Source organism: Heterocephalus glaber, unplaced genomic scaffold (assembly GCF_053883595.1).
Source record: "Heterocephalus glaber isolate CG9 unplaced genomic scaffold, H.glaber_assembly_v1.0 deba00001615, whole genome shotgun sequence".
NCBI lineage: Eukaryota > Metazoa > Chordata > Mammalia > Rodentia > Bathyergidae > Heterocephalus > Heterocephalus glaber.
Window position 1 is genome coordinate 975,349 of NW_028258386.1, and position 26,870 is coordinate 1,002,218.

At 52.3% G+C, this 26,870-nt stretch overlaps 1 protein-coding gene and 1 pseudogene across 16 annotated transcripts in view; one reads left to right on the plus strand and one right to left on the minus strand.

The window, feature by feature from the left end:
- Chchd6 (coiled-coil-helix-coiled-coil-helix domain containing 6) overlaps positions 1-21,596 on the plus strand; it is a 251,791-nt gene extending 230,195 nt beyond the window's left edge. For 6 of the 15 annotated variants that reach the window (XM_021250288.2, XM_021250289.2, XM_021250290.2 and 3 more), the window contains 3 exons: positions 18,991-19,126; positions 19,264-19,318; positions 21,379-21,596. In XM_021250288.2, the coding sequence (XP_021105947.2) occupies positions 18,991-19,126; positions 19,264-19,318; positions 21,379-21,473 (286 nt within the window). In that variant the 3' untranslated portion in view covers positions 21,474-21,596. The remainder of the gene's footprint in view (positions 1-18,990; positions 19,127-19,263; positions 19,319-21,378) is intronic. The other 9 variants (XM_021250292.2, XM_021250295.2, XM_087196828.1 and 6 more) reach the window with 2 other exon arrangements.
- On the minus strand, positions 17,199-18,437 carry LOC101699361 (high mobility group protein B2 pseudogene; annotated as a pseudogene). Its single transcript, XR_015445675.1, has one exon. The product of XR_015445675.1 is annotated as a high mobility group protein B2 pseudogene (transcript).
- Positions 21,597-26,870: the final 5,274 nt, after the last annotated feature.

Consider the following 26,870-nt stretch of genomic DNA (forward strand, 5'->3'; position numbering starts at 1 on the left):
TAGTCTGGGGCCTAAGGATAACACTTAGGGTTGAGGCCCCATAACAATTGGGACAAAAAGGTGTTCTACATTCAAGCTTTGTTACCATACAGCTTCTTGCTACAACTGCTCAAACCCTGTGCCGATTAGTCTCAATGCCTGTTTAAGCAAAGGCCAAAAGTCTGTCTGAAAGTGTAAAGGGGAAAATAGGGTGTTCACAATATAAAGCTTGCAGCTAGTCATGGATGTAAAATTGTGACACTTTCCATATGATAAAAATGAGTAATGAAAGTGCATTTATTTGTTCAAAAGTAGCAAAATGCATCTTGGAGAATTAAGAAAAATTATGAATAGGTGATCGTACAGGATAGCAAATCTCTAACATGGATTAAGCTGAATTGTTTGTGAGATAAAATGCCAGCATGAACATGTGTTATGAAAGAAAGAAGAACAATGCTGGGTTTAGGCAGGGAAAGCCAGGCTGCTGCTTTTGCTTGGGGCTGATATGGCAGGAAGTAGCTGGTTCACGGCCCAGGAAGTCCATAGGGGGAAGAGGCCTTGGCTGTTCGAATGGTGTGTATGTATGCACTTGACCTATGTAAAATGGATTATACTAGTCATTTCCAAACCTCCTTGTTGTCTGCCTCTGGGAACTCAGCACCATGTGGCTCCCACACCCTGGATCAGCCTGTCCTCTCTGGACACAGAGCAGTCCCTGGTAGCCCCACAAACCTGGCTGCATATCTGTCCCTCTCCTGCAACTTCTGCCCCAGCTTCTGGGATGCATGGTTCAGCCTCTCAGTATCTTTACGGGTGTCAAGGGTCAGTTCTACTGTCCTTGGGGCTGGTGGGGAGGATAGGATGGAGTCATTGTTACCATTTGTGTTGGGAGTATGCCTAGAGGCTCATGTGCTTTGGTCCCCAGCCTGTGTGGCACTATTGGGAAGAGGTGGAACCTTAAGGTGGTGGTGCCCAGTGGAAGGAAGTGAGGTCATTGGGGGTGTGGCCTTGAAGGGTACATTGGGTCCCAGCCTCTCCTTGTTCTCTGCCTCCTGGCCACCATGAGGTAGACAGGCCCCCTCCACCACACAGTCCCTCCATGATGTGCTGTGTGCCTCAGGCCCAGAGCTCCAGGGCCCAGTGACCATGAACTGAGCCCCTCAAAGCCATGAGCCAAGGTGAACATTTGCTCCTTAGAAGTTGTTTGTCTCAGTTACTGTGCCACAGTAGCAGGCAATCAGACTGGCACGGTGGTGTTGGTGTTGACAGAACACAAAGACAGAGTTTGGTTCAAAAGTGTCTGGGCTGCCACCGTTATACTTGCCTCATGTGGCTACTGAGTACACTTCGTCCGTGTTGAGATGTGCTGTGAGGACAAAATACGCATTGGATTTCAAAGACTTAGTACAAAAAGTATCATGTCTTATAGGTTGTTCATGTTGCTTACATATCGAAATGATATCTTGCTATGTTTTGTTAAATGAAATACACTATTACATCTCACCTGTTTCTTTTTCCTTTTTTGACATTACAACTTCCCATTCCACACAAGGCCTGCATTCTGTTCTCCCGGGGAGTACTGTTAGTCCCTTTCCTCGCTCCCCTCTTGCCTGCCTCCTCTTTGCTTGGTGCCCGCCATCCCTCCCACCCCCCAGCCACGCATGCAGCCTGACACAGGAGTGGCTCGTGTCCTGGCCGGATGGTTGCAGAAGCTGAGGCATTCACTCCAGGTCGTGCATGAGCTGGGGACAGCATTGTTCTAGCAGACCATCCTTTCCTTTTCCATTTGAAACATGAAGAAGGTGACTTCAGTGAAATTAAGCACATTTGCCAAGGTCAGAAGCCAGAGTACAGTCAAGTAACAACCAAAACCCAGGTGTCTGGCTCTGGTCCACTGTGACATACCATGCCAGACGGCCATTTGTTTTATTGGCTGGGGCACAGCAGGATCTAAGTTGGCACTGAGTTTAACTTTCATGCTGAGTCAGAGAGGCTGAGCTTCTGAGGCCCAGAGGAAAGCAGCCTGGCAGTGAATGGTAGGCCTAGATCTGGGCAAGAGATGGTGAGCAATTGCTGGGTGCTGGGCCTGCTATAAGTGGCCAGCCTCGGAGAAGGGTAGGGGCAGATGACCACGTAGATTCCTGATCTTGGCCAGTACTGGACTTTGGAGTCTGATAGGGCCGATTGCACCTAAGGGCCTTTGTAGACTGGGTCCAATGAAGATTGATTCAGAACATGAGGTGCCAGGCCATGGTCATGGCCTCCTCCTCTAACCTCTTTCCCCTGAAGGCTCAGAATCACCACATGGATTGTTGTGTCACTCAGTGGCCCTGATCAGTTTGTCACAGAGCACACTGGTGGCTCTGTATGCCTTGCATTCTTGGCTAGATAACAGCAGCATGTGCCTACTGGGAGGAATTCAGGCAGCATACAAGGCATATAAGCTGGAAAGGGTTGGAAGGTATGTGTGGGGATGTCATATTGCAGGACCATGGGGTAGCTAGAATTGCAGAGCCCTAGGCCTAGGTGAGCCCACTCTGGAATCCTGAGGGTGTCTTCTCTTGGCCACGTGGCAGAGAAAATGAAGGCTTTCCAGACTGCACGGAAGACAAGCTGCAAATTATCTTGCTGTGCAATGCCAGAAGCAAGTCATGACCCCAGGAATCCCAAGAACAGCTCTCATACAGGTCACTGTACTCTCCTGATTTGTGAAAGGCCAAGACAGTCTATTTCCATCAGGAAAAATTAGCAAGGGACCAATGACTGTTGGCCTGGGAAGGAAGAGGGGGTGGGAAGCTCTTCAGGGCCATCCTTGTCCTGCTCTAAGTCCCACTGTGAACACATCAGCCTGAACCCCAGCACCAGACCTACTGTGCACTGGTTCTGCACCATCTCTCCCCTGTTTTCTGGGCAGCAAAAGCAGAGTGAGAGAACAAGCCCATGAGCTGAGTGGTTAAATTCCACAAGCCTGTGTATGGAGAGCAGCAAGCTGAGCACCTGGAACATAATGAAGACTCAATAAACAGTAGCTGTTCTTAATGACCACTGCTGTCAACTCTCAGGATCCAACATCCACTTTAGATGGTTCCAAGTTGCAATTGTTTTGTCCCATCAGCCACATTAAAAGACCAATACTTGGGCCGGGGATTTAGCTCAGTGGTCTTGCTGCCAGCTGTGCAAGCACAAGGACCCGAGTTTGATTTCCAGTACCAAAAAAAAAAAAAAAAGACCAATACCAAGGAGGCTTTAAAATGAAATGAAATGTGTGTTCTAAGAAGAGCCAAAGTCTCAGTCAGTGAGATGTTCCTATGCTCAGAGACTGCTCCCCGTCCTGGGTCAAGGCAGTAGGAATCCACAGCTAGGCGCAGAGGTTGAGGTCGCCCTGTGGACCCCTGGCAGCCCCCTCACCCAGGACTGACCGCAAGTAGACCGCCCCCACCAGGGGTCTCGTCCAAAGGAGACCTGTACTGTCAAGCACTGGTTCCTGTTGCCACAGTCCTCTCCTCCAAGAACTCCCCACTATCAGGCTGTTCTCCCATAAGACTGCCGTACGTGCTCCCTTTGCTGGTTGGTACTCTTTTCCATCTTTCTGGGACAGAGAAAGCGAGGTGGAAGGGCACTTACGTCCATTAGATCCTTCCTTTGGTCCAGGCAAACCACAAGGCCCTTTGAATATAGTATCTCATTTGTTACCTTCATTTCATAGGCAGTAAGATTGAGAGTCAGCAAAGCAAATGGCCTTGCCCAGGGCCATAGAGCTGGAAATCAGGAGTTTCAGGTTCTGATCCCACTTAGCTTGCCTCCTTAAGCTGCTGTTGGGAGATGTGCGAGGGAATGCAAGGACCAAACAGCAGAATTTTAGTGGCAGGGACTGGGCTTGATTTTGATGTCTAAGGAAGCCATGAGAAGGATCTTGAGCTTTGAAATGACATGATCAGATGTGTGTTTTAGGAAGATAACTCTATAAGTAGCATATTGTCTATTAAACCACAACTCACCCATGCTAGCCTTGTGCAGCTGATTATTTTTAAACTCAAAAGCAGGAAATTACATTTGTGTCTACCCGATTTCATGCTTATTTCAGCCTATTGTTCCAGCCTGTCTCTCTCAGTCTGTGTGTGTGCTTGTATGTGTGTCAGCCTGCGTGTGTGTGTGTGTGTGTGTGTGTGTGTGTGTGCACATGTGTATGGGTGGAGGGCACAATACACCAGGAGGAAAGAAGAATGCCTGGAGATGGCTTCCTGCCTTGCAGCCACTGTTTTGTAACAATTGTGACTTGGGACAGTGTAGAAAGCAGGAATTTTATCTCTCACATACCTAGGTGGTGATGGAACAAGATGGGAATGCCAAAATAACAAGACTAATCTCTTAACAAACGCTGTAAAATTTACACTCACTCCATTAACTCTGTCTGAGCAAATTGATTTGGAACTTCAGTTTTGAGCTTCAGAGATAAAAGCATCCTTTGTTGGCTCCTTCTAATACAACAAATACTTACCGAGCTCCTACTGTGTGCAAATACCCTTTTACTCTTCATTTCATGCCTATCTGTCTTTACCCTCTATAATTAGTAGAAGATGAAGTGTGTATGCATGTATGTATAAACTAACACTATAAGAGACAGACTTTTAAAATCCATCCAGGTACTACGCTTAGTTCTTTGTCTACAATATGTAGCTTTGGTGTCTACCTATTGTTTGCTTTGCTGCTTACTGTCATATATTATAATGACTAGTGATCAAAACATATAGGTGATTGAAAGTCTGAGCCTGGGCCAGGCAACTTAGCAATTAGTGAGACCCTGCCTCAAAATAAAAAGTGCAAAAAGTGCCAGGAGTGTAGCTCAATGTGATGACCCTGGGTGCAGTTCTCAGTACAGGGTGGGAGGCACAGGAAAATACAAGGAAAGTTTGGTCCCTGCTGCTATTTTGGTGATGTCACTTGGTTCACAGAGCATAGCCACACAGCTGCATGTAAATGGGGCCCTGAGTTTGTGCATGACACATGGGGTATCTGTCTGCCTTTTTCCTTTCTCCCCCTGCTGTAGACATATCTCCATAGATTTCTATCTTCAGTTGCCTTGTAAATTCTTCTCTGTGATTATACCAAAACTGATATGACCAATCCTTCATTGAGTTATGCTTGGATGTTTTCAAATTCTTCACCAATATAAAGAACAACACAAGAAACAGCCGAATATATATATTTTTTCTTTTTTTTAATATTTTACCAACTAGCCCTCCAGATAGGAAAGGTATCAATTTTCACTTCAAATGATGATGCTAGAGGTTGTCATTTCCTAAGACTTCCCAACCACAAGATGGTAACTTTTTAAATATTTATTATTATCGTTATCATTATTATTGTAGTACTGCAGATGCAACCTAGGACCTTCACAATGAGCTACATCCCCAGCCTTTTTAAATTTTTTTAGTTTGAGACAGGGTCTTACTAAGTCACTGAGTTGCCCAGGCTAGGCTTGAACTTGGAATCCTCCGGGCTCAGCCTCCCAGAGTGCTGTGATTATAGGTTTATGTGCCACCATGCCTATCAATAACTGGTTTTTTTGTAAAACATCTTTACCAATCTCAAAATGGGGGGAAACTCTCAGTTTTAAAACTCCTCATTTCTTCAGGTATTAAGTGAGATTAAAAGACTTTTCTTATATTTTGGCTATTGTTTCTTCTTTTGTGAATTGCTTTCTTATGGCCTCTGCCTATTTTTCTCCTATTATTCATTTTTAAAGTTCTATATGTAATGGTGTTATTAATCTTTTATTGTTTTTCTTATGACTATTGTTCTAGTTAATATTTTAATTTTTGTGCTTTGGAAGGTCTTTGGGAGATAAGGATCAAACGTGGTTTTGTTCATTTTTCTGTTTGTGATTTATGCTATGTTTTGAAGGCCTTCCTTCCCCCCATACTATAATCCTATGTACCTGGGTGTTTAGGACTGGTACTTCTATGATTTTATTTTCTCCCGAGCAAGTGTTGCTCTGAATAGCCCCCTGGGGTTTGCCTGCGATAGAGTGTGAAGCACAGACTCACTTCTCTTCTCCCAGGGGGAAGTCCTTTGTCCCATTAGCACTGGCACAAGACCCAACCCATGTGCTAAATTCTTGCTCAGACACTTGAGCCTATTTCTAGACTCTCTTCCAGGACAAGCCCTGCATGTTTTAAATATGTTTAAAGCATATTATGAAGCTACAGTTATTTAAAATATTAACTATCTGGCAGAACAAGCTCTTCTACCTTGATAAACTTTTTCCAACTTGTTTTTTGAGATGACTTTAGAATTACTTTGTCAGATCTTCCCAACCCTACTCCTAGCCAGGAAAAGAAAAATAAATCTGGTGGACTTTCTTTTGGGGTAAGTGCATTCTTTTAAGTATGTTCAGTTCTATCAAATTGCCATGCTTATTGTTTGGCTGCTTATTTTGACATGATTTCCAGCCCACAGAAAAGTTGTTAGGACGACACAGAGAATCCCTGATTTGATCACTGAGACCCCCAATCTTTTCCATGGTGCAGGGTTTGCCCCATCACCTGCTCTCTCTAGAGGAAAGCACTGCCTTTCCTGACCTTATGAGTCAGCACCCCCGAGTCCTCTGGTCTGTCATCTGCCTCCCGAGGCATGTCCTCCATGACTGCCATGCACCTCATCCAATTAGGAGGCCTACACTCACTCAGCATGGCCATTGGCCTCATATCACCTGCTGCCCCAACAGCATCACTTTCTCCTTTGTGGCCCAGGACCTGGTCCAGGAACTGATTCTGCACTTAGTTGTCATGTGCCATAAGCCTCTTCAAGTGGAACTGTCTCCTAATCTTTCCTTTCTCCCGTGACCTTCCGAGTTGTAAGGAGACCACAAAGCATTCCTACCATAGGTTGAGCCCTTGCCTGAGCCAAACATCAGGTCTTCCTGATGTTTCCTCATGGCAGAAGACCCTGAAATTAGGGCCGTGCTCTTTGCACTGCATTCCATCAGGAGGTTACCAGGGCCACCCATCCTGCTGCTGCCATGCTGACCAGACTGGTCACATCAGCATCTCCCTGTTCCCTCTGCTGTCAAGGCCTCATGATGGTTGTGAAATGGCAATTATTCCCTAATTTCACCTACATCTAGGAATCAAGCATCTATCAAATGAAGACTTTTGCCTTCTCCATTTAGTTATGTATTCATTTATGTGGTTGCGTTAGAGAGGACTCAAGGGTTCACATGTATTCCTTGGTGTTCCTGTGTATTTTGATGTTTAAAATGTCCTAGATTTGCATGCCCTTCAAGCTGACCTTTCCATACTTTGGACATGTCTCTTCATTGTTGCTTCTTTACTTTCTGGCCCCAGATCCTTCAGGATTACCTCATTCTCTCTCTGTCCTCACCTCGTTCCTCTTATTGGAGAACAGTATTAGAAACCGAGATCTGGGTGCTGCAGAGGTATCATTCCTTCTGGGTGCACTCAGTGCATAGAGCTAGGAACATGTGCACAGAACACGTCTTCAGATGTATGTGCAACTAGATGCTTTCCATATCTATCTACAAATTTTAAATTATTCATTGAAGTCTATTAAAAAACCTAACAAGTTTGTATTGCTACTTACAATTTCAGCACGCAGGAATTCTTTATACCCTTCCCTTGTCCCTGCTTAGAAATCTCACTCAGGGAGCAAGTGACCTGGATCTTCCTGTCTTCGACGTATATGTGTGCATTTGTTCAGTTGCTGAGCTTTGATCCTGTGTAAGCCATCTCCCAACCATTCTGACCACTTCTCACCTGTGTGCTCCCAGCCCTCCTACAAGCCACTTCTCACTCCACCATGTCCTTCTTCTGCTAGGAGGGGAAAGACTGTCATCTGTTTTGTGAAACAGATGGTTGTTTTGTGAAAAGAACCCAACGTCCTTTGGTGGCTTTATGTAGGTGAGGGTTGGGAAACAGACAGAGCCCTCACTTTGCCCTGCATGGCTATGGGGAGTGAACCCAGGGCTCAGCCTACATGCCTTGTGTCACTTCATGTCAGGGGTCTTGCAGACTCCAGGAGCTAATGGTGATCAGTACTGGTGCTGAGAGAAGTCCCTTCTGGTTCAAAGCCGGATGTTGCAATAGGATGGGAAAGGTTTGCTGGGTGCTTTCACCAAGATCTCATAGCTGACTGTCCCTTCTTCCCTGCGTGACATCTGGGGTGCAGGGAAGGGTGAGGTCTGGGAGGATACCCTTAGACTCCTCTAGTGTCACTGACAGGACTAGGGTGGCACCCCTGCATGTCCGACATGGTGAAGGAGGCCCAGGGCTGATGTGACTCCTGCAGCTCCAGGTTCTAAGTGTGCTCAGGGCAGACCAGGAGGGGACTGGCTCACAGAGGGCCGGCCTCTGCTCCACTCTGTACCTGCATCTGTGCACGTGTTGAGTCCGTGCGAGAGACGGCAGCTGATAAAGCATTTCTACAACCTAAAAATGGTGTTTCACAAAAATTAACTCAGAATGGATCAAAGACCTAAATGTAAAGCACAAAACCATAAAACTCCCGGAAGATAACATGGAAAATACAGGTGACCTTGCATTTGACAATGATGCAACACCAAAGGCATAATCCATTAAAGTAAGAATTGAAGTTGGGCTTGATTAAAAAACAGTGAGAAGGACGGGTGGAGGAAAGAGGTGACAGGATTTCCACTGCTCCTGGGGTCTTGCAGGGCCCGTGGTGGTAGATCTGATGGGGACACAGTAAGCAGAGCTTTGGAAGAGTCTTAGCAGCCCACAGAGGGTACCAGGAGAGAGGGAGTGGCCTGCTAGGCTGGGCAGGAGGTGGCAGCAGGGTACTCCTGTGGTTGCAGGGCCCATCGTCTGGGCGTGGAGGATACTAGTGACAGTAAGGAGCCCAGGAGCATGTCAGGAAGCTTAGGTGGCTTGGGTTTCACAACACAGAGGGGCTCAGGAGGTCAGAGTTGGGGAAATGGCCAGCCAGATGCTGAGGGCACCTACAAGGGGGAGCTGGTGTGGTCAGGACTGGCACCCAGGCCAGCTTTAAATGATTGGTAAAGAGTCTCTGTCTGTCTCAGAAGCCTCTTGGCTTCCTGTCTCCTGTCTTGTGATGAGCACTTGGCTGCTGTGCAGGCCCCACCCACAGGGCTGGGGAGTGAGGATGAGCCCCAAGAACCGCAGGGCTTGGGTTGGGTTGGGAGCTGACCAGGGGCTGAGTGCATGGCTGGGGTCGGCCCACCAGGTTGTAGGCCTGAGCCAGACTTCGAAGGCATCTAGTGCAGCAGACCTGGCCTCTGCCCCCACGGGCTGTAGCAAAGCAGAGCCCCAGTGACTCTTAATTATTGATGCCCTGCCTACCTCAATTTATTTATGGAATATCTGCTTCCTGCTCAGGATTCTGTGCGAACCTGTAGAAACCAAGGTAATAAACTGTGGTGCCTGCTTCCAGGCCTGCTGTCTCATGAGGAGACAGCCCCTGAACGGTCCCTTGGAGATTCACAGGCCAGGAACACTTTCCCCCGGTGGGAGGGAAAGAGGCAGGACCACAGTTAAAAGTGCGCTTGGTCAGATTCCCCTGGGAAGTCTGTGTAGGATTGTGCACCCGTGAAGGGAGGTGGGGAGGATGGGCCAGAGGGTGCTGAGCCTGGGTACAGGCCAGGGCACATGGGGCATGCTGAGAAGATAGTCCACAGCACTTCTCTCCCCACCAACTGACTTAGCTACCAGGGGCTGGGAGTAAATGACTCCAGAGGGAGAAGCAACAGAAGAGTGACCTGTGGGCCCTGCACAAGACACAGTAAACCTGCAGTGCGTTTGTACACCTGCTGCCCCCAGCACCACAATCTCTGCAGAAGAGCAGCAGGCTTGAGCCATGAGAGTGGGTTTCTAGGCCGCCTTCAGAGCTGCTGCACAAGGCACAGAGCTGGATTCAGGACATGGCAGCTGCTCCCTCAGAGCTGGAACATGTGGCTGGGGCTGGCAGGAGCCATGTGGAGAGGGCAGGCACGGTTTAGGGGCTTTGTGCTTGATTCAACCTAACAGGCACCACAAAGGGCTGAAGGATTCTAGACCAGAGACTGGGTTACAGTCCAGTTATTTCTCAGTCATGCCGGTAGCAGAGTGTTTGGGCCAGAGGGAGTAGGGGGAGCATCAGGAATCCAAGGTGGAGGGGGGTGAGAACGGGGATCTGAATCAGGGCAGGGGGCTAGAGAAATGAGAAGAGGCTCCTGAGAGAGTTAAGAGCCAAGTGAACACAGTGCTGCCTGCACCTTCCAGACCCCAGGACCTACCCTCTGCGTTGGTCACCAGCCTGGGCAGCCCCAGGTCACACCCTGCTGGCACACAGTGTGCCTGCTTCCTGTGTGCCCATGGCAGCCCATCACTCCTGTCTGTGCACATGGCCTCTACTCCATGGAGCCCCTGGTAGGTGACCCTTCACAGGCCAGGTGTGCGTGAGTGGATGGGTGAGCAGAGGGATGGTGTTAGATGATGGGGAGGACTGCTGAAGATAGCCCCAGGGAACTGCAGAGAAGGGGACAGATGCTTGAGAGTTGGCAGCAGGCTGCTGGGCCCCGGAGACAGGAACAAAAGAGATGGCCAGCGTAGGCCCAGGGAGGAAGGGTCACACCATTTGGTGTGAGTTGGGAGATGAGCCCCTCTGTAGCTTCTGGGCACAAAGTGCTTAATGTAGGGTTCAGGGGCTCACTGAGCCATTAGGGGAGATGCAAGTCAGGCGCTCAGGGGAGCTGACCACTAAACTTGTCTCCAGCATAGAAGCTGACGTTCTTGAGAACAGGCAGACAAATGGCTGAATTTGCACCAGCCAGCTTCATACCCCAAGGCAGACAGGTCCTCCTAGGAACCCTGGGGGCTGCTGTGAGTGTCTCAGCATGCTGGGGCCCAGCATCCCAGGGCTTCCCACCCATCTACCCCTGTACAGCAGGGCTGTCCTCCCCACTGGCGAAATTTCATGCACACCTCTAGTTGGCAAACGCCTGGGAGCACTACTGGCCAGGGGCCTGGCTCTGGGAGTCAGGACAGCCTTGTGACTGCTGTCTGTTATTTTGTAGGTGACTCCAGTCATGTCCCTTTCCTTAGGCTGAGGTGACTCAACTGTGACTCGGGTGGACCACCCAATCCCTTGCAGTCCCAGGGGCACCTTGCCACCACCTCAGGCAGTCCTCACCTGGGCCCCCATGAACTCAGGGAGCTCCCACCTCTGACCTGCGAGGTAGGACACTGGTTCAGCCCCTCACTGTGTTGCCGGTGCTGCCAGGAGGACTTGCCAGGATAGCAAGCCAACTTCATGCCTTGAGTCCATGACGGTATTCCTGGGGCCCAGATTTCTGGGGCTGGCCAGACACACGGAAATGGCACCCACCCAGGTACCGTGTGACCCCCAGGAGTCACTCCTGCTCCTTCCAGGCAGTAACCCTGGAGCCCCGTCCTGCACGCAAGCCCTTGGGCAAGGACTGCCTGCTGCTGTGTTCTGTCCTGGCCTGAAGGACAGCAGTAGATCCAGGGACAACCAGGGGCACAAGGATCTAATGTGCTTGGGTTTCCCCAGGAGGTGGGCACCCAGGATCTTCAGACAGGAGGCCACTGACCTCCCCAAGCTGGAGCCCAGAGGGGCCCAGGTGCTACACCGAGCTGCTGGACCCCCCTTTGAGCCTCTTGGTCCTGGGCCACTGCAGATGGCCCATCACAGTACTCTTCCTCAGGGAGGGGTCCCGGGGGCAGGGCTGAGGCTCTGTCTTATAGCGGTTCTGCTTGCTGTGAGCACTCGGGAAATTGCTGCTGAGTGAAGGAAGGACTGGCATTCACCTTCTGTGGCTACAGCACAGTTCCAGTCTGTACCGTGGAGTTTCTCACCAAAGAAGGCTTAGTGACAGGAACCAAGGTGACAAGAGCAGTGCACAAGGGACAACAGCTCTGGTGGGGGGATCTTGGCCTGCAGCAAAGCCTCTTTGTGAGGTTGGCTGGGCAGAGCTGGCCTGGCCTTGGGTTCAGGCCCCACCATGGGGGCAACAGGACTGAAGCAGAGCCAGGAGGGCAGGCTAGGCGGTGCCACAGTGCTTGGAGAGCGCCTGCGAGGCCTGGCTTCAGAAAGACCCCTCTATTTATGTGGCCTAGAGCTGGGCTGCCCAGGCAGACTAGAGGAGGGAGACAAGAAGCCAGAAGAGACGGAGATTTCCTGGGGGGAGACCGACAGCAAGGGTCAAAGTGCTGGAGACCTGCTGGGGTGTTGGAGGGGTGGGACTGAGCCTCCAGCACCCAGGGGCAGCTCCAGGCAGAGCACAGCCACCAGGGACAAGAAGGTGGTCTCTGTCAGCATAGTCCTCCTCAAGCACCACAGGCCACTGTGATCCTGCTGCTTCCATCCTCCTCCCCAAAGCCCAGAAAGCTGAAGGCCAGGCCCTTCCACACCTCCAGCGCATGGCAGGACTGTTAGGGGAATTGCTTGTCCTTTCATTTTCTTCTAACAAAGGGACAAAGACAGGAATGGCCCTTTCCCTGCATGTGTGTGTGTGTGTGTGTGTGTGTGTGTGTATGTGTGCGCGCACGCGCGCATGGGTGCTCATGAGAGAGTGAGAGGGAGGATGTCCCAGGGACTATTGTCACAGGCAGCCTATCTGCCTCCATGAAGCGGTGACTGTCCCTTTGTGTTCCCATCCCCCGGAGCAGCGCACTCCCCAGGTGCCTGGCTGCAGCTCTCTGGTAGCCTCTCTCCTGCCTGAGGGAGGGGCGGCCGATAGCGATCGAGAGTGGCATGTTGATCGATGGCGGGATCTCCAGGTTCCACTTACCCAGGCTGAATGGCACTTCATCAATAGCAGCCAGTTAACCAAGTCCTTAGTTACCAGCTGGTCTCATCAGCCCTCAGCCCTGGCCTCGGGTTAGAGCAAAACCCTTTTTGGAGCAGCTAGATTGGACCTGACGAAGATGAATGTCTAATGCACTAGGAATCTCCTCACTGCTGCCTGTAATAAAAAGCCTGCTCCGTAGATGCGCCCCCCCCTGCCAATGTTGCTCTGAAATTAAATATCAGGAGGACATATAATAGCCCAATTCCACACCAGGCCAATATTATCAGATTGATGTCAGCAGCGATAATAGAAGAAGGATAAGTTGATGAGATTCCATTTATTAAATAAAATGAAGAGCACACACAGAGGGTTTGGGGCTGCACGTGTGAGCAGGCATGGGGTGCGTGCCGCCGGAGAGTCAGCTGGAGGCTGAGAGAGATCCCTGGGTTTGCTCCCCAGGCCTCTCCCTGCACCAGCAGCTGAGGCAGCTGTGATGGGGAAGACACCACCCAGCCCTGGCCAGCAGTTCTCTTGACTCTGCTCTCTATTGTGCCCTTGCATGGCCTGTTGCAGCTGGTCCACCAATGTGTTCCTGTCCTCCTCCTTCCCTCTCTGCCTGGGACCCTTGCCCAGAACCTCCCCGCCACACAAGGACAAACCAGTAAGCTTTGGCCTCCATTGCCATCGAGCCCTGTGTACCATGTGATTTGGGCCTGATTCTCTGTCTTCTTTGTACCTTTAGTTGTCTCTTCTTATGGGATCATGTGGACTTTTCTGAAGATAGAGTGGAGCTAAAATGACACAGCCTAAAGCCTGACATACCAGGCCCTTCTTCTGTCTCTCTGTTACTGCCCTGTGGCCTTGGGCAAGCCACCTGACCTCTCTCAGTCCCTACTGGCAGAACAAGACAGTAATGCCAGCTCACGGAGTTGGTGTGGATATTCCTAGGACCTAGCATGTGGCAGGCCTGGCAAGATGGGTTCTCAGAATGACCAGTGCCACAGGCCTGCCCAGACACGCTTCCAACTGGGCTGGAATATTCCACCCCTGCTGCGTACCACGATACAAATGCACCCTTTGTCACGTCCCCTCCCACAGCCTGGTCCTCACTCTGATGTCTCAGCACAGAAAGCTTCCTGGGAAGCAAGGAAGGGCCCCTCCCCTTGATCACCAGGTAAACCAGGACATGGCTGTTCATCTCTCAGTGTAGATGAGGCCTCACGGGGGCCAGGATTGGAACTCTGTGCAGAGATTGGCAGAGAGCCTCGCACACGGTAGGTGCTCACAGACATGCAGCAACTATGCTCAGGCCATGATTCAGGAGAGGATGTCACTCTCTGTTGGAAAGTGGACCCAGGGTCCATCTGCCACTGCCCACACTGCCCCAGGACCCCTCTTCTACTGTACATGCCTGACCAGGTAGATTTCCTAGTCTGCTGTCACCAAGTACCACAACTCATGTGCCTTCAAAGGCCTGAGTCCAGACCTCAGGTGCTGCGGTGGGGCTTCTGCTCCAGAGCCCTCCACACTTCTGTGCTGCTGGCAGTCCCCATGGTCCTTGGCTCGTTGGAGCATAGCTCGGTCTCTACCTCTGTTCTTAACTGGATTTCTGTGGGTCACGCTACCCCACTGTGATCTCAGCATCTACCGATTACATCTGTCTTAACCCTGTGCTCACATTCTGAGGGTGCAGGAAGGGCTTAAATTGTGAGGAGACCCCCCACAGTCTTGGTGGTGTGTAGAGAGTTGTCCCAGGCCTCAGCAGGATGCTTTCTCCTGGCAGCGGTTCTGGCTGTGCCCCATGCCTGTCCATTCTACTGTCCGCTAGAGTAGAGAGGACAGGCTTGTGCTATAAGGCTAGACACTGTGAATGCCACAGTAGATGAGGATGAATTTCCTTCCGGGCAGTGGATCACCACTGCTGGGGACCCAGTTTTCTGTCTTCCCCAGAGGGTCACAGTTCCAGCATTGACCGTTTTGCCAAGTCTGTGAGCTGGCTCTTACCAACCCAGTCTAAATGGTGTGGCCCAAGTCTTGGGTCCTGGGCCCTGTCTGAACTGGATCTTGAGTGGTCTCAGCACTGAGTTTGAAGGAAGAGGCACACTTTGAGGTCAGGTCCCACCCTGCAAGCCCAACATCTGCTGCACACCTCCCCAAAGGCTTCTGTGTCTCAGTGCTTCTCCACCAAGTACTGCCAGTACACTTTCTGCAAGTACACTCCACTCCACCTCAAGCCCGGCTCTGCCTCAGTCTCCCACGCCAGCAGCTACCACTAATGACAGCAGCACTTTGCAACACACGCTCTCATACACACACCAGTCCGGGCAGGCGAGGTCACTGTTCCCACTGCAAGATGTGAGAAATAGGGCCAGGACTTTCCTACCTTGCCCTGAGGCCTAAGAGACCAGGGACTCCACACACCGACTGGTGTGATGTGATTCCCTTCACAGCCACACAGACATTCAATCTTGAATGCAAAGCACATCTTTATTGCAATGAATGGCCCTCGGGTAGGGAGGGTCTGGGCAGAATTCTGACCCTGGAAAGTCTACCACACCCCATGAATACCTTTATTTATGCACTGGAAAAGCAGCTGTTGACAGGCCGAGTGTTGCTACAAATTGGAGCTGGTTTGTATGCCTGGTAAAGGGTGCAGGGGCTGGTTGATGGGTGGGCTGGGCCGGGTAGCCAGTGCCTCCTTTCATGAATGGCTTGACCCCAGCCCAGCCCTGCCTTGCTTCAGAGAAAGCACTCATTTCAGGAGTGATGCTCACCCTGTCTTATCCCATTCAGAGACTCTTTATGGACGAGTGGGTGAAATTTCTTCCAGTTGACATTTGCGTACTGTTGTCTCTTCACACTGTTTCTGATAAATCCCAGAGGGGAGAGGCCTCTGCGGGCCCAGAGGTGATACTGGTGTGCAGAGGCTAGATTTCACTGTGGCCCAGTTTCTCCTGACCTGGGAGCTCACTGGGTGTTCTGGGAGGTTTGCCCTCAAAAGGCACAGGGCCCTCATCTGAAGCCACAGAAGGAGGGCACAGGGACAGGGATCTGCTGTTCCTTGCTCATCATAGCCCTGCACTGTATGTCCACCTGGTCTACCTGGGGCACGTTTGACGCTCAGGTCAGGAAGCCTCACACCAGTTGACAGCTCAGGACAGCTGTACCTTTGCTGACCCCAGAGCTTCACCCCACCTGGCCTGGACACAGCCATGCCAGAAGACTCTTAAATACAGAAACCAAACCATTCTACCAGCACTTGGAGAGGGATGCGGGGTGACCCTGTGAACCCAGATGTGACTTGCTGCAGACACCTCTACAGTGGCAGTGGTAGTGGCAGTGGCAGATGGACACCAGGGAAGGGAGCCTCCAGGGACTAAAAGCTAGGGCTCCATCCAAGGGCTATCTGTCCTGCATATGAGGACAGAGGTGATGCAGAGACAAAACCCCCATGTGTCCTCCTCCGAAAGAGGCTCTGTGGGTGTGGAGCAGGGTGTAGGTGGATGTGCAGCCTTAGAGCTGGAGAAAGTGGAATGGAAAGTCCCAACGGCAGGGCAGGACTGGACCTTTGTGGCCACACCCCACTGCTGAGCTAAAGTGCCCCTGCATGTGGGTTCTTGTTCCCTAAGCCACTGAGTATTCTATTGCATGCTGTTCCTAACCAAGGAATTTGGTTTGGTTACATCATCATGAGATAATAATGGTGCTGCTTCATCCCAGTGTTGACGTCCTTCACAGCCACGTGTTTTAAACATAGAGGTGTGGGTGGGAAACAACAAGCTAACACGTCTTTCTTCCACGTGTCTGCAGTAGAAGGTGGTCAATACCCATCCTTCTATTGCTAAGAAACTTGAAGGACGTTTCTCTGCCTCTCTACACCTCCCTTCCGTGCCCTCCACCATGATGGGTATTGAATTCTGAACTGCAGCAGGGTACTGCAAGCCCACCTGCACTGTGGCGAGCCTGTGTGCGCCTGGCCACAGAGTCCACTCGGAAAGCAAATCGGGAGTAGAGTGACCCAGATGATGGAAATAAACGTGTCCTCCTGCTTCCTGGCACCGTGCCCTCACTTCATGTGTCTCAGGGCCCTCGTGTGCAAGGAGGCGGTGATAACTGGCAGCGTGTGCTGCAGGGCTGTGGTGAGGAGCGATGGGTGAGGGTGGGAGCACCGTGGGAGTGTGTGTTACCTGTGAGGGAGAAAAGCGGGAAGGGAGGCAGGACTGGAAGAAGAATCTGGAAGGAGGGGAACCAATCTGAGATAATACCACGTTTTGTTGTCCTTGTCATTTATTTTTGTTTCATAATTTTTAAAAAGTATGCATATTCATTCGTCATAGTTCCTAAGACTACTTTGATAAAGGAAGAAAGAAAGCTAGTCAAGTATCTCAAAGTATTTCCATGGTTATCTCTGAGAAGTATGAGTCAGAAAATGTTTTATTTTTTATTTTTTATTTTTTTTAATATACATAATTTTATTACAAATTTTTTTTTTAAAAACACAAAATGCAACATCCTAAAAAAACCCAAAACTTACTATTGGTACTAGTTCCTGCAAATTTGCTGTGCTACCACACACATGAAAGAAACCATTAAATATTTAGGAACATTCAACATCAAAAGCTTTAAAATCTAACTGTATGTAGTAGCTCCTCAAAAAGCTACAACCTGAATTTTTTTAAAAAGTATTTTTTCTACAAAGAATTTTATCAGCTATACAAAAATCTGTACAGTTTTTATACTGAAGCTAATGTTGAGCTGCACTTGAATTCACATTCTTAGCAAAACAATTGCCTGAGCACACATTTACTCCACATGCCATTACAGGACAGCCATTTATTCTTCATCATCATCCTCCTCCTCCTCTTCCTCTTCTTCCTCTTCCTCCTCTTCCTCCTCCTCCTCCTCCTCATCTTCTGGTTCATTCTTCTTCTTTGAGCCTCTTGGCCTACCGGGACCCTTCTTTCCTGCTTCACTTATGCCCTTGGCACAGTATGCAGCAATATCCTTTTCGTATTTCTCCTTTAGCTTAGCTGCTTTTTGCTCATATGGTTGTTTATCTTTGGCTGACTGCTCAGACCACATTTCCCCCAATTTTTTTGCAGCATCTCCAGTGGACAGCCCTGGGTGTTCACTTTTGATCTTTGGGCGATATTCAGAGCAAAACAGGAAGAAGGCAGACGGTCTTTTAGGTGCATTGGGATCTTTCTTCTTTCCTTTCTTATCCCCACCCTTGGGAGGAACGTAATTTTTCATCTCCCTGTCATAGCGAGCCTTATCATTCTTGGCCATATCTTCAAACTTCGACTTTTCCTTCACTGACATGGTCTTCCATCTCTCCGAGCACTTCTTGGAGAACTCGGTGAAGTTGACCGAGGAGTCGAGGTGCTTGTTCTTGTGCTCCTCCCAGCAGATCTGCACGAAGAAGGCATATGAAGACATCTTGCCCCACGGCTTGTTGGGGTCTCCCTTGCCCATGGCAGTGCAGCCTGGTGCGAGCTTTTCCTCAGTCCCGCAGAGCGGCCGAGTCCTACTACGACACTTCCTTCCTAGGGCTCCGGCGTGAACTGGTTTACCCGAAAATGTTTTATTTCTTTTTGCACATTTCTGTAGGTTCCCAGTTTTCCTTGTTTCGGCATCTTTCATTTTGAAATGAGGAAAACGGTCTTGTGTGAGAAAATGATTTCTGGGCACAATAGCACATGCCTGTCATCCCACCACTTGAGAGGCTGAGGCAGGAGAATTACCATGAATTCGAGGCCAGGCTGAATTACAGAGTGAGACCCTGACTCAAAAAACAAAAAACAAACAAACAAAAAGAATATGAATGCAATGTGTATATATCCTGTGGTTATAGCTCCTGAAGGTAGCTGACCTGGGTGCAGCCACAGGGCCATCTCAGACGCCAGGTCTGCACAGGGTCACTGCCCTTCAGGCCCCTTCTGGCCTCTGGAGGCCTCAGGCTGCAGCACCATGTGGAGCCCTAGACCCACAGCCCAGTGCTTGACACCTGCACCATGTGAGCCTCAGACCCCCCAGGGCTGGACCCCACTGTGTCCTCTACCACCTCGGATGGGTTACATGGGCACTGGGGGACTTCTGGGGCTTTGCTGGCCTCTGGCACAAGGGTGTCAAGTTAACGTGAGCCTCTTTCCTACCTGCCCACTGGGGAGTGTCCTGGCGCATGATGCCACGTGAACCAGCCTGCCTGCCCTTGTCACCCACAGGCCCCGAAGGGTGGAGCCCGTATGCTCAGGGCTGCAGGCCCAGATCCTTCGCTGCTACCGTGACCATGTGCAAGAGGTGCTGCTGTGCTCGGACCTGGTCAAGGCCTACCAGCACTGCGTGAGTGCCACCCACAAGGTACAGCTGCCTGCCTTGGGCACAGGGCCCTGCATGTGCCAGGAGAGCTTCCTCAGTCACCTGCCACTTCAGAGCTTCTGCCTGCTGGCTCCCATGAGTGCCTCAGACTCTGCCCAAGGAGAGCCCTTGTCTTCCAGGGGCCAGCACCAGCCAGGGGCATCCGTGTGCCCAGACTCCCTGCCTTTGGGGTCGGTGAGTGAGGAGGGGAGGTTGGTCAAGTGAGGGCAGGGACAGCCTCGTGGAAGGAAGAGGAGCGGAGCAGCTGCTGGACCAAAGGGGAGCCGGCCCAGGCCGTTCTCATACCAAGAGGTACCCAAGCCTTCCCTTGCCCTCTGGTCCTGCAGCAGCTCTTGTCCCTCTTCTGCTGTCTGTGGCTGCTATCCTCTCTTCTGGATGGTTCTGTCCTCCTACCCAAGCCCCACTGGGTCTTCTGATGTCATAGGCTACTCTAGGATGTAAAGTCTTTCAAAAAGTGTAGGATAAGGCTGTCTCCCTCCAGGAAAGCTGTTGCTTTGAGGGGTAGGAAGTAGTACTGAGGATTAAATCCGAGGCTTCACACATGCTAGGCAAATGTTCTACCACTGAGCTATGTCCCTGCCCTTTTTCTTTCTTTTTTTTTTTTTTCTTTTTTTTTTGTGGTACCGGGGATCGAACTCAGGACCTTGCACTTGCCAGGCAGGTGCGGTGCCACTGAACTACATCCCCAGCCCCAGCCCTTTTTCATTTTATTTTGAGATGAAGTCTTATTAAATTACCTGGGCTGGCCTCAAATTTGTGATCATCCTGCCTCAGCCTTCCTACTGCCTGGGATTACAGGTGAATGTCACCACACCTAGCAGAAAAGCTTATTTTGCCAGAGTAGGAGACAAGCTGCTTTAGGTGCCTGTAATGGAAAGGGCTGAGGCCTTTTGGGCTGAGAGGGTCCCCTGATGGTAGAGCGCTTTCACAGTGTGCCTAAGACCCTAGGGTCTGTCTCCAGCACTACAAAAAATAAAAATAAAAAAGGCTGAGGTTAGAGGCTGTGTGCTCTCGGGCTGTGTCTGAGGGCTCTCCCACTTACTGTATAGTCCCTTGGGCCTGGGCCTTGTGAGTGTGCCCAGGCTGGGACTCCACTCTGTTCATGCCCGCTGGGCATAGCCCACACCAGCGCCCCCAGCCCAGTGGCTGCCCTGCGGGATGGGTGGGCATGGAGCCTCAGTCAGCCCTCACAGTGTGAAGCCCAGGGTAGAAGCAGAGGAGGGAGAACTGCTTGCCTGATTTCAGGGCAAGCACAGAAGGGGGTGTGCCACCCCCACTGACCTTGGACAGAGGAGCTGGGCACCCAGCAGGCAACCAAGGATTCGGCCCCACCATAGGTGGTCCCCTCACTCCCCCTGCTCCCAGCCCGGGCCTCTGTCCCTCCTCCTGTTCCCCTAGGTCTGTGGCGGTTCTCAGCCCTGCTGCCCCCACAGTGTGTCCTTAACAAGCACGTCTCACCCATGTGTCTTCACTGCACCATTGATGATGAGGCAGGCAGAATGCAGTTAGCTCCAGCATTCCTGGGGTCCAGAGGCCCGACAGACTCTGGGACGCTTCCTGACCCTCACCCCACTGCTATCAGAGAGCACACTGGAGATGACCAGCTGGCCATTGCGGAAGCCAACCAGGTGCCTGTGCTGTTTGGAGCCCACGAATGTCATGCCAGGATAGGGTGCTCGGCTTCAGCCTTGGCACCTGGATCTCGAGTGGCACCCTATGCCTGAGTCACAGCGAGGCTGGAGAAATCCTCACCACCCTCTGCCAGTCCCCACCACATGAGGCTCCTGACCAAGAGGAAGGACCCCAAGAGGAATTTGCTTCTAGAAGCGGCCAGATGGCAAGGGACAGAGGCCTTTGTGGTGGAACAGCTGGGTGGTCACAGAACTGCTTCCCGCACCGAGCTCCAGAGACAGCTCAGACACCCAGAGCACCCCAGGCCCAGGGCCGAGTAACTGTGCATGGAGTGTGCTGAGCTGTTAGGGTGGGGGCGTAGGGCAGCCTCAGTGAGCAAAGCAGAAGTGGAGTGAGACTGTGCTGTGCCCTAGGTGGAGGCTGGCTCTAGGCCAGCTTGGGAGCCCACAGTGTCCTGGCAGCTGGGATTGCTGTGGGAATGTGTCCCTCGAGGGGCTGCATGCTGCTGGGAATGGAGATGGGAGCAGGGCTCGGGGGCCACTGGGAGCAGAGGCTCAGGGGGCAGCAAGGGCTGTAACTAAACTCTGATCTTTCCTTTGCAGGGCTGAGGAGCAGCCACCACACCTGGCCCTGGGCACCAGCTTGCAGCTCTGACCCAGGGACCGGCCATGGGACCACAGGCACAGACCCTGGGTGACGCCACTGTGCCATGCTCCTTCCCAGGGGCACCTCATGTCCTCTGAGCTCGGCTGCCATGTACTTAGGAAATAACGTGCTGCTGTCTGAAAACAAATAAAGCAGATGCCTTTGTTTTCAGTCATTCTCTCACCCGCCAACAGGCCCTGCCACTTGCTTTGTGTTCAGCCCTGTGCTGGACACCAGTGCTGCCGAGCTGAACGAGATGGGCTGCTCCCCTCGGGGAGTCCCCGGCCTGGCAGGGGAGATGGCACGAAGCCCGTGATTACCTGGCAGCAGCACAGGGCCACAGCAGGTATGAGAGGGTGGAGGGAAGCCATTCTCCCTGGGGCTGGGCAGGAGACAGGCCAGTCTCCTGGGGAGGTCCCATCTGCCCCTGGGTGTGGAAGATGACCAGGGTCAAAGGGCAGGCCAGGCACTGGGTGGAGCCTGACATGAGGCCATTGCAGCCTGTGCCTGGGTGGAGCAAGGAGTTAGGGGTGGAGCATGTGGTCCTCTGATTGCTCTGCACAGGCATGGGGCCAGAGCGAGGCAGTCCCCCTACCTCGCCGCAGCAAGTGTGGAAAGCAGTGTCAGCCACGTGCTGGCCAACAGCGGCCACCTGAGATGCCCCTCCAGACACTCTGGGCATTGAGGGAGACATTTCAGCCAGTTTGAGAGAGCGTGGGGGGGCAGAAGGGGCCTGCTGTGCAGAGGGGCCACTGCTTGCCTAGCTTATTGACCTTCTAAGTGACATCAGAGCCATCCTACTGCGCACCGCCACCCCTTCGGAGGCTCCCCCAGAAGCCTCCAACCAGGAGCGACTTCAGAGGCTCGGTGGGACCCCGAGTGCCAGGTGTGCACCTTGTGGGGTAGTGCTGCCTGAGTCTGAGCAGCTCGCTCTGCGGGGAACAAACCTTCTCCAGATGGCTGACTGTGCAAGGCTGAGCTGCCTGGCCCCTGGCTTCCCCTCTGCTGGGCCCTCTCACAAGCCTGGGGACATTGGTAGGTCACAGCAGGGTGTCCCGAGGGCCTCACTCAGATGAGCAAGTGGGGCTGGGCAGCTTCACCAAGTAGTTGGTGCTTAGCAGCTCAGGGTCCAGCACAGCAGAGAAGGGCAGCCAATGCCCGCCTCCTCGCCCTCTGCCCACACCCTGCTGTGCCCGGTTACTGGTAGCCAGGGTGTGGCACTGTCACCACTGGCCTCAGGGAAGTGGCCCTGGAGCTCACGAGCACATAGTGTCCTGGGAATGGTGACAGCAGCAGCAGTCCTGGGCCTCACTTGGGGCCCAGTTGAAGATCCCCAGAGAGGGGTGTGGGAATGGCCTCAGGAGACATGCAGGGCAGGCTGGGAAACCAGCCTAGGGCAGCCCTTCTCTAGGCTCAGGCCTAGGGGTAGGAGGGAGTACGCACAAGATAAGGGCAGCTCTGCAGGTGCTCACACGAAATCCCGTCCCCCTAGACCTCCCTCTCTCCCTGCTGTCATAGTCTGGGCCCAAATTGCCCAGGGCCACCCCTGCCCCTCTTCCCTGTAGGGCTGTGGAAGACAGATTATAACAAATTTGGTTTAAATATCATAATGGGCTTTTGTCTGTGATTCTAGAGTCGGCAGCACCACATCCTATGAAGTGATGAGTATTCGAGGAGCCAGCCAGGCAGGGGAGGTTGCTTTTATAGATAGAAAAGTGCTGGGAGCAGCACTGGGATCAGAAAGTAACCCAGCTGTTTCGCAGTTACTCTCCTCATAGTTTGAACTGGGACTTCCTTAGCCTGGGCTCTGGTCAGCACACCCCTTTTGAGTGGCTGCTGTGAATCTCCTGTGTTTTGGAAAGCTGGCCAGTTTCAGGGATCAGCTTGATGACATGGCACCTAGGTGAATGACTGCTCTGGTCAGGGACTGGAGGCCTCTTGGAAGTCATCTTCTTTTTTTCCAGTACCCTGGGAATTGAACTCAGGACCTTGCACTTACAAGGCAGGCACAGCGCTGCTGAGCTATGTCCCCAGCCCCCTGGATATTGTCTTTGACAGTGCTCATAGCCCTGTCCCCATAACCCCAGCTCACGCCTCTTCTCAGGACCTTGCTGGATCTCCAGGAATGTCCTCTCAGTGTTGCTCCTCCCTGGCTGGGGCATGGGCCCCTTCCCAGGCTTCTGCCCTCCTTCAAAGTGTGCCTGAGCTCCTCTCCTCAGCACCACCCAGGGCCGGGCCCTCTACAGGCAACTCCACACTCTTTCTCAGCTGTTGGCTGTGAGCTCTACTCTGGTGCCTTCTCCCCTTGTAGGAGCTGGAGGAGGGTGGGAGTCCTTGGCTGAGAGCTGGAACAAGAGGGTTCTTCAGAAAACTTCAGCTGCTTCTAAAAGACAGGGTGCAGAGTAGACCAGCAGAACCTAACAATCTTGGACACAGTATTAGCTCTTTTGTACATGGGGAAACAGGCTTAGGCCTAAGCTGACAGGAGACAGAGTTGGATGTGAACTGGGGCCTGGGGCCTGCAGAGCCCGCGTTCTTCCTCAGTGCCCTATGTGCTCCTCCTGCCCTGCGCCCATAATGGGAGCCCAAGGAGAAGGCATGGTGTGGAAGCTGGTCTCACTCGTTCCCTGTCCCCCATCACTGAGTGGTCCCAGTAAGAGGCTGTGTGCCCCTGCGTGCTGAGAGAGGGGCAGAGCTCTGTGGAGGGCCCAGGCCTGGGTGGAGCCGAGAAAAGGAGCTTGGGCTCAGTGGGAAGAGGGTAGTAGTCTGGGAAGGGGCCCGCGCCCCAGCCAGGGAAGTGCAGCACCAAGAGATCCAGCAAGGTCCTGGGCAGAAGAGTGGGCTGGGGGCACAGGGGTGGGGCTAAGAGCACTGTTAAAGATGATTTCTGGGAGGCCTCCAGTCTCTGACCAGAACGGAATCACTCACCTAGACGCCACGTCCTGAGCCCCCCCCGCCCCCCCGCAAAGCACCCATGACTGCTAATGGTGAAACACCAGCTAGTGGTCCCGGGAGAGGCCTGGAGGAAGGAGCTCTTTGGATCTCTAGACAGACCAGCAGTCATGCGCATCTCTCCTGGTGAGCTCCTACCTGTGCTAGGAGGCCTAGATCTGGGGGGCCCTGTGGCTAGGATGCTGCCCTCAAGTCTCAGCATCACCAGAGGACTGGGGTATGTTGACTTGATTCTAGCAGATTCTCTCCCCAGGCGTTTTCTGAGGACTCGGACTGAGGCAAGGGAATGAGCCCAACTGTGTGTAATGTGTGCATGCTGTGTCTGCAGGGTCTATGTGCACACATCAGCCTGGGGAAGAGCGCAGGAGTGTGATTTGCCACATACTGTCTGCGTGTTAAAGTTTGCAGGTATGATTGCACACAGGGTTCTGTGTGCACATGTGAGTGCACATAGGTCTGTGTACACATGGCCTTCTGTCCCTCATATCCAAATCTCTGTGCACACATAGCAAGAGTGTCTATGTGTGCATGTGTGTCTGCACTCGTGTGCACACCTGAGTATGTCCATGCACACATGTGAGCTCCTCTGTGTGTCTCCAGCTGTATGTTTTCACATCCATGCGTGTGGACTTGAGTCTGCACAGGCAGCCAGCATGCTCAGCAGAGCCAATGCCCAGGGGCCCCTCTGTCTGGGACTCAGCCATTTCCCTGACTTCCTGGAGCCAGAATCCAGCTCTTTCCCCATCTTTGCTCCTTGCCTTCTGCAGTGTGTGTGTGCGTGCATGCACATGTGTGCATCCTGCATCTGCATCTCTGCTGCAGTATGAGTGTGCCTGTGGCATGTGTGTGACACTCATGTGTGCATGGCATGTTGATGTGTGTACCTGCACCTTCAGGGCCTCCACATGGCCATGTGTGGTTGAGGTTCCTCTCAGCATGGCCCAGGGAAGGAGTGTGTCAGGCAGGTGTGCACAGGAGGCAGACACTTCATGGTCATACTCCAGCTGAGAAATTATTAAAAGGAAATGCTAACTGGGCATCGGGTGTACACCTCTAATCCCAGCTACTCCAGAGACTGAGGCAGGAGGATTGAAAGTTTGAGGCCAGCCTGGGCAACATAATGAGGTTGTGTCTCAAAATAACAGTAGAAAGAACTGGGGTGCAGCTCAGAAATAGAGCATTTCCCTAGCATTCACAAGGCCCTGTGTTCAATCCCCAGTACTGCCAAAAAAAAAAAAAAGAAAGGAAAAGAAAAAGACAGAAAAGGGGGCATACTAACACTGCCCACTTGGTCACCGGGGGAGTAAATGTTGGCTGCATCATTCAGTCTGCCCATTGAAGACAGAGGGGGTCCGTGCTCAGCAATGGCCAGAGAGGAGGTGGAGAAGCTGAAAACACAAATGGGCCGGTGTGAGTGGGGGAGATGAGCAGCAGCGGAAGCTCCCATCACTGTCTCTGCAGGGCTGGGAGAGGCGGGATCCCCCATGGAAGCTGGAGACACAGCTGCAGGAGAGGGCTCTGGGAAGGGGGAGAAGCAAGCTGGCTTCACCGCCCCCTCCAGCCCTTCACCACCTCCCGAGGCTGAGTCCAGTGGGAAGCCAGGGACCAGCGCCTGTGAGAGACAGCCTGCAGCCACCCCGCTGGAAAGGAAGGGTCTGAGGAGCACTGTGGGGTGTGGGCCGGGCACATGTGTGTGCGTAGATGCACATGGACTATGAGTGTAAATGGAAATGTGTTCGTATACCTGTGTGTTCATACCTGCATAGGCAGATCACAGCTTGCAAACAATGGTACCAGTAATGAAACCTGGCATTTATCAGATTTTTACCATGTTCCAGGTGCTGTGCCTTCTGTAAATAGGCGCTTGTTCAAAGACTCACACAACCCTGTGGGCTAATTACAGCTGCTGTCCTCCTAGTCAAAAACACAGGAACAGAGAGCGCGGGTAACTTACCCAACATCTCACAGCAGGGCTCAGGCCAACATTGTGGCTGCTGTTGGAGGAGGCATCCCGACTGCATCCTGGGGCAGGGCTTGGAGACATCCAGAGCCTCACTCTGCCTGCCCAGGGAGCTCCCTGGGGGGAAGACAGCCCCAGGTGCAATAGCTGCAGCGTATTCCCCACTACTGGCCTGGAGGGGCCCAGGGACACCAGATCAGGGGCTAAACCAGTAAGGGGGCTGTGAGCCTGTGAGGTAGGTAAGACCAACCTTGCCCCAGACACTCCCCCCAGCCCAGTCCTTCCACAGCCACTGCCACCCCAGGTGCATGTGCAGCACTGCAGGTGCCGAGGGAGGGGCAGGGGCAGCAGCAGGAAGGGGCACAGTGGTCACTTTGATCACTGCAGCAGAAGGTGCATCACTGTGACCTGGGAGGGCATGTTTCTTTTTCTTTTGTTTTGGTAGCACTGAGGATGGAATCCAGGACCTGGCACCTGGTAGGCACTCACTGTACCACTGAGTGACATCCCCAGCCCTTTCTACTGTTATTTTGAGAC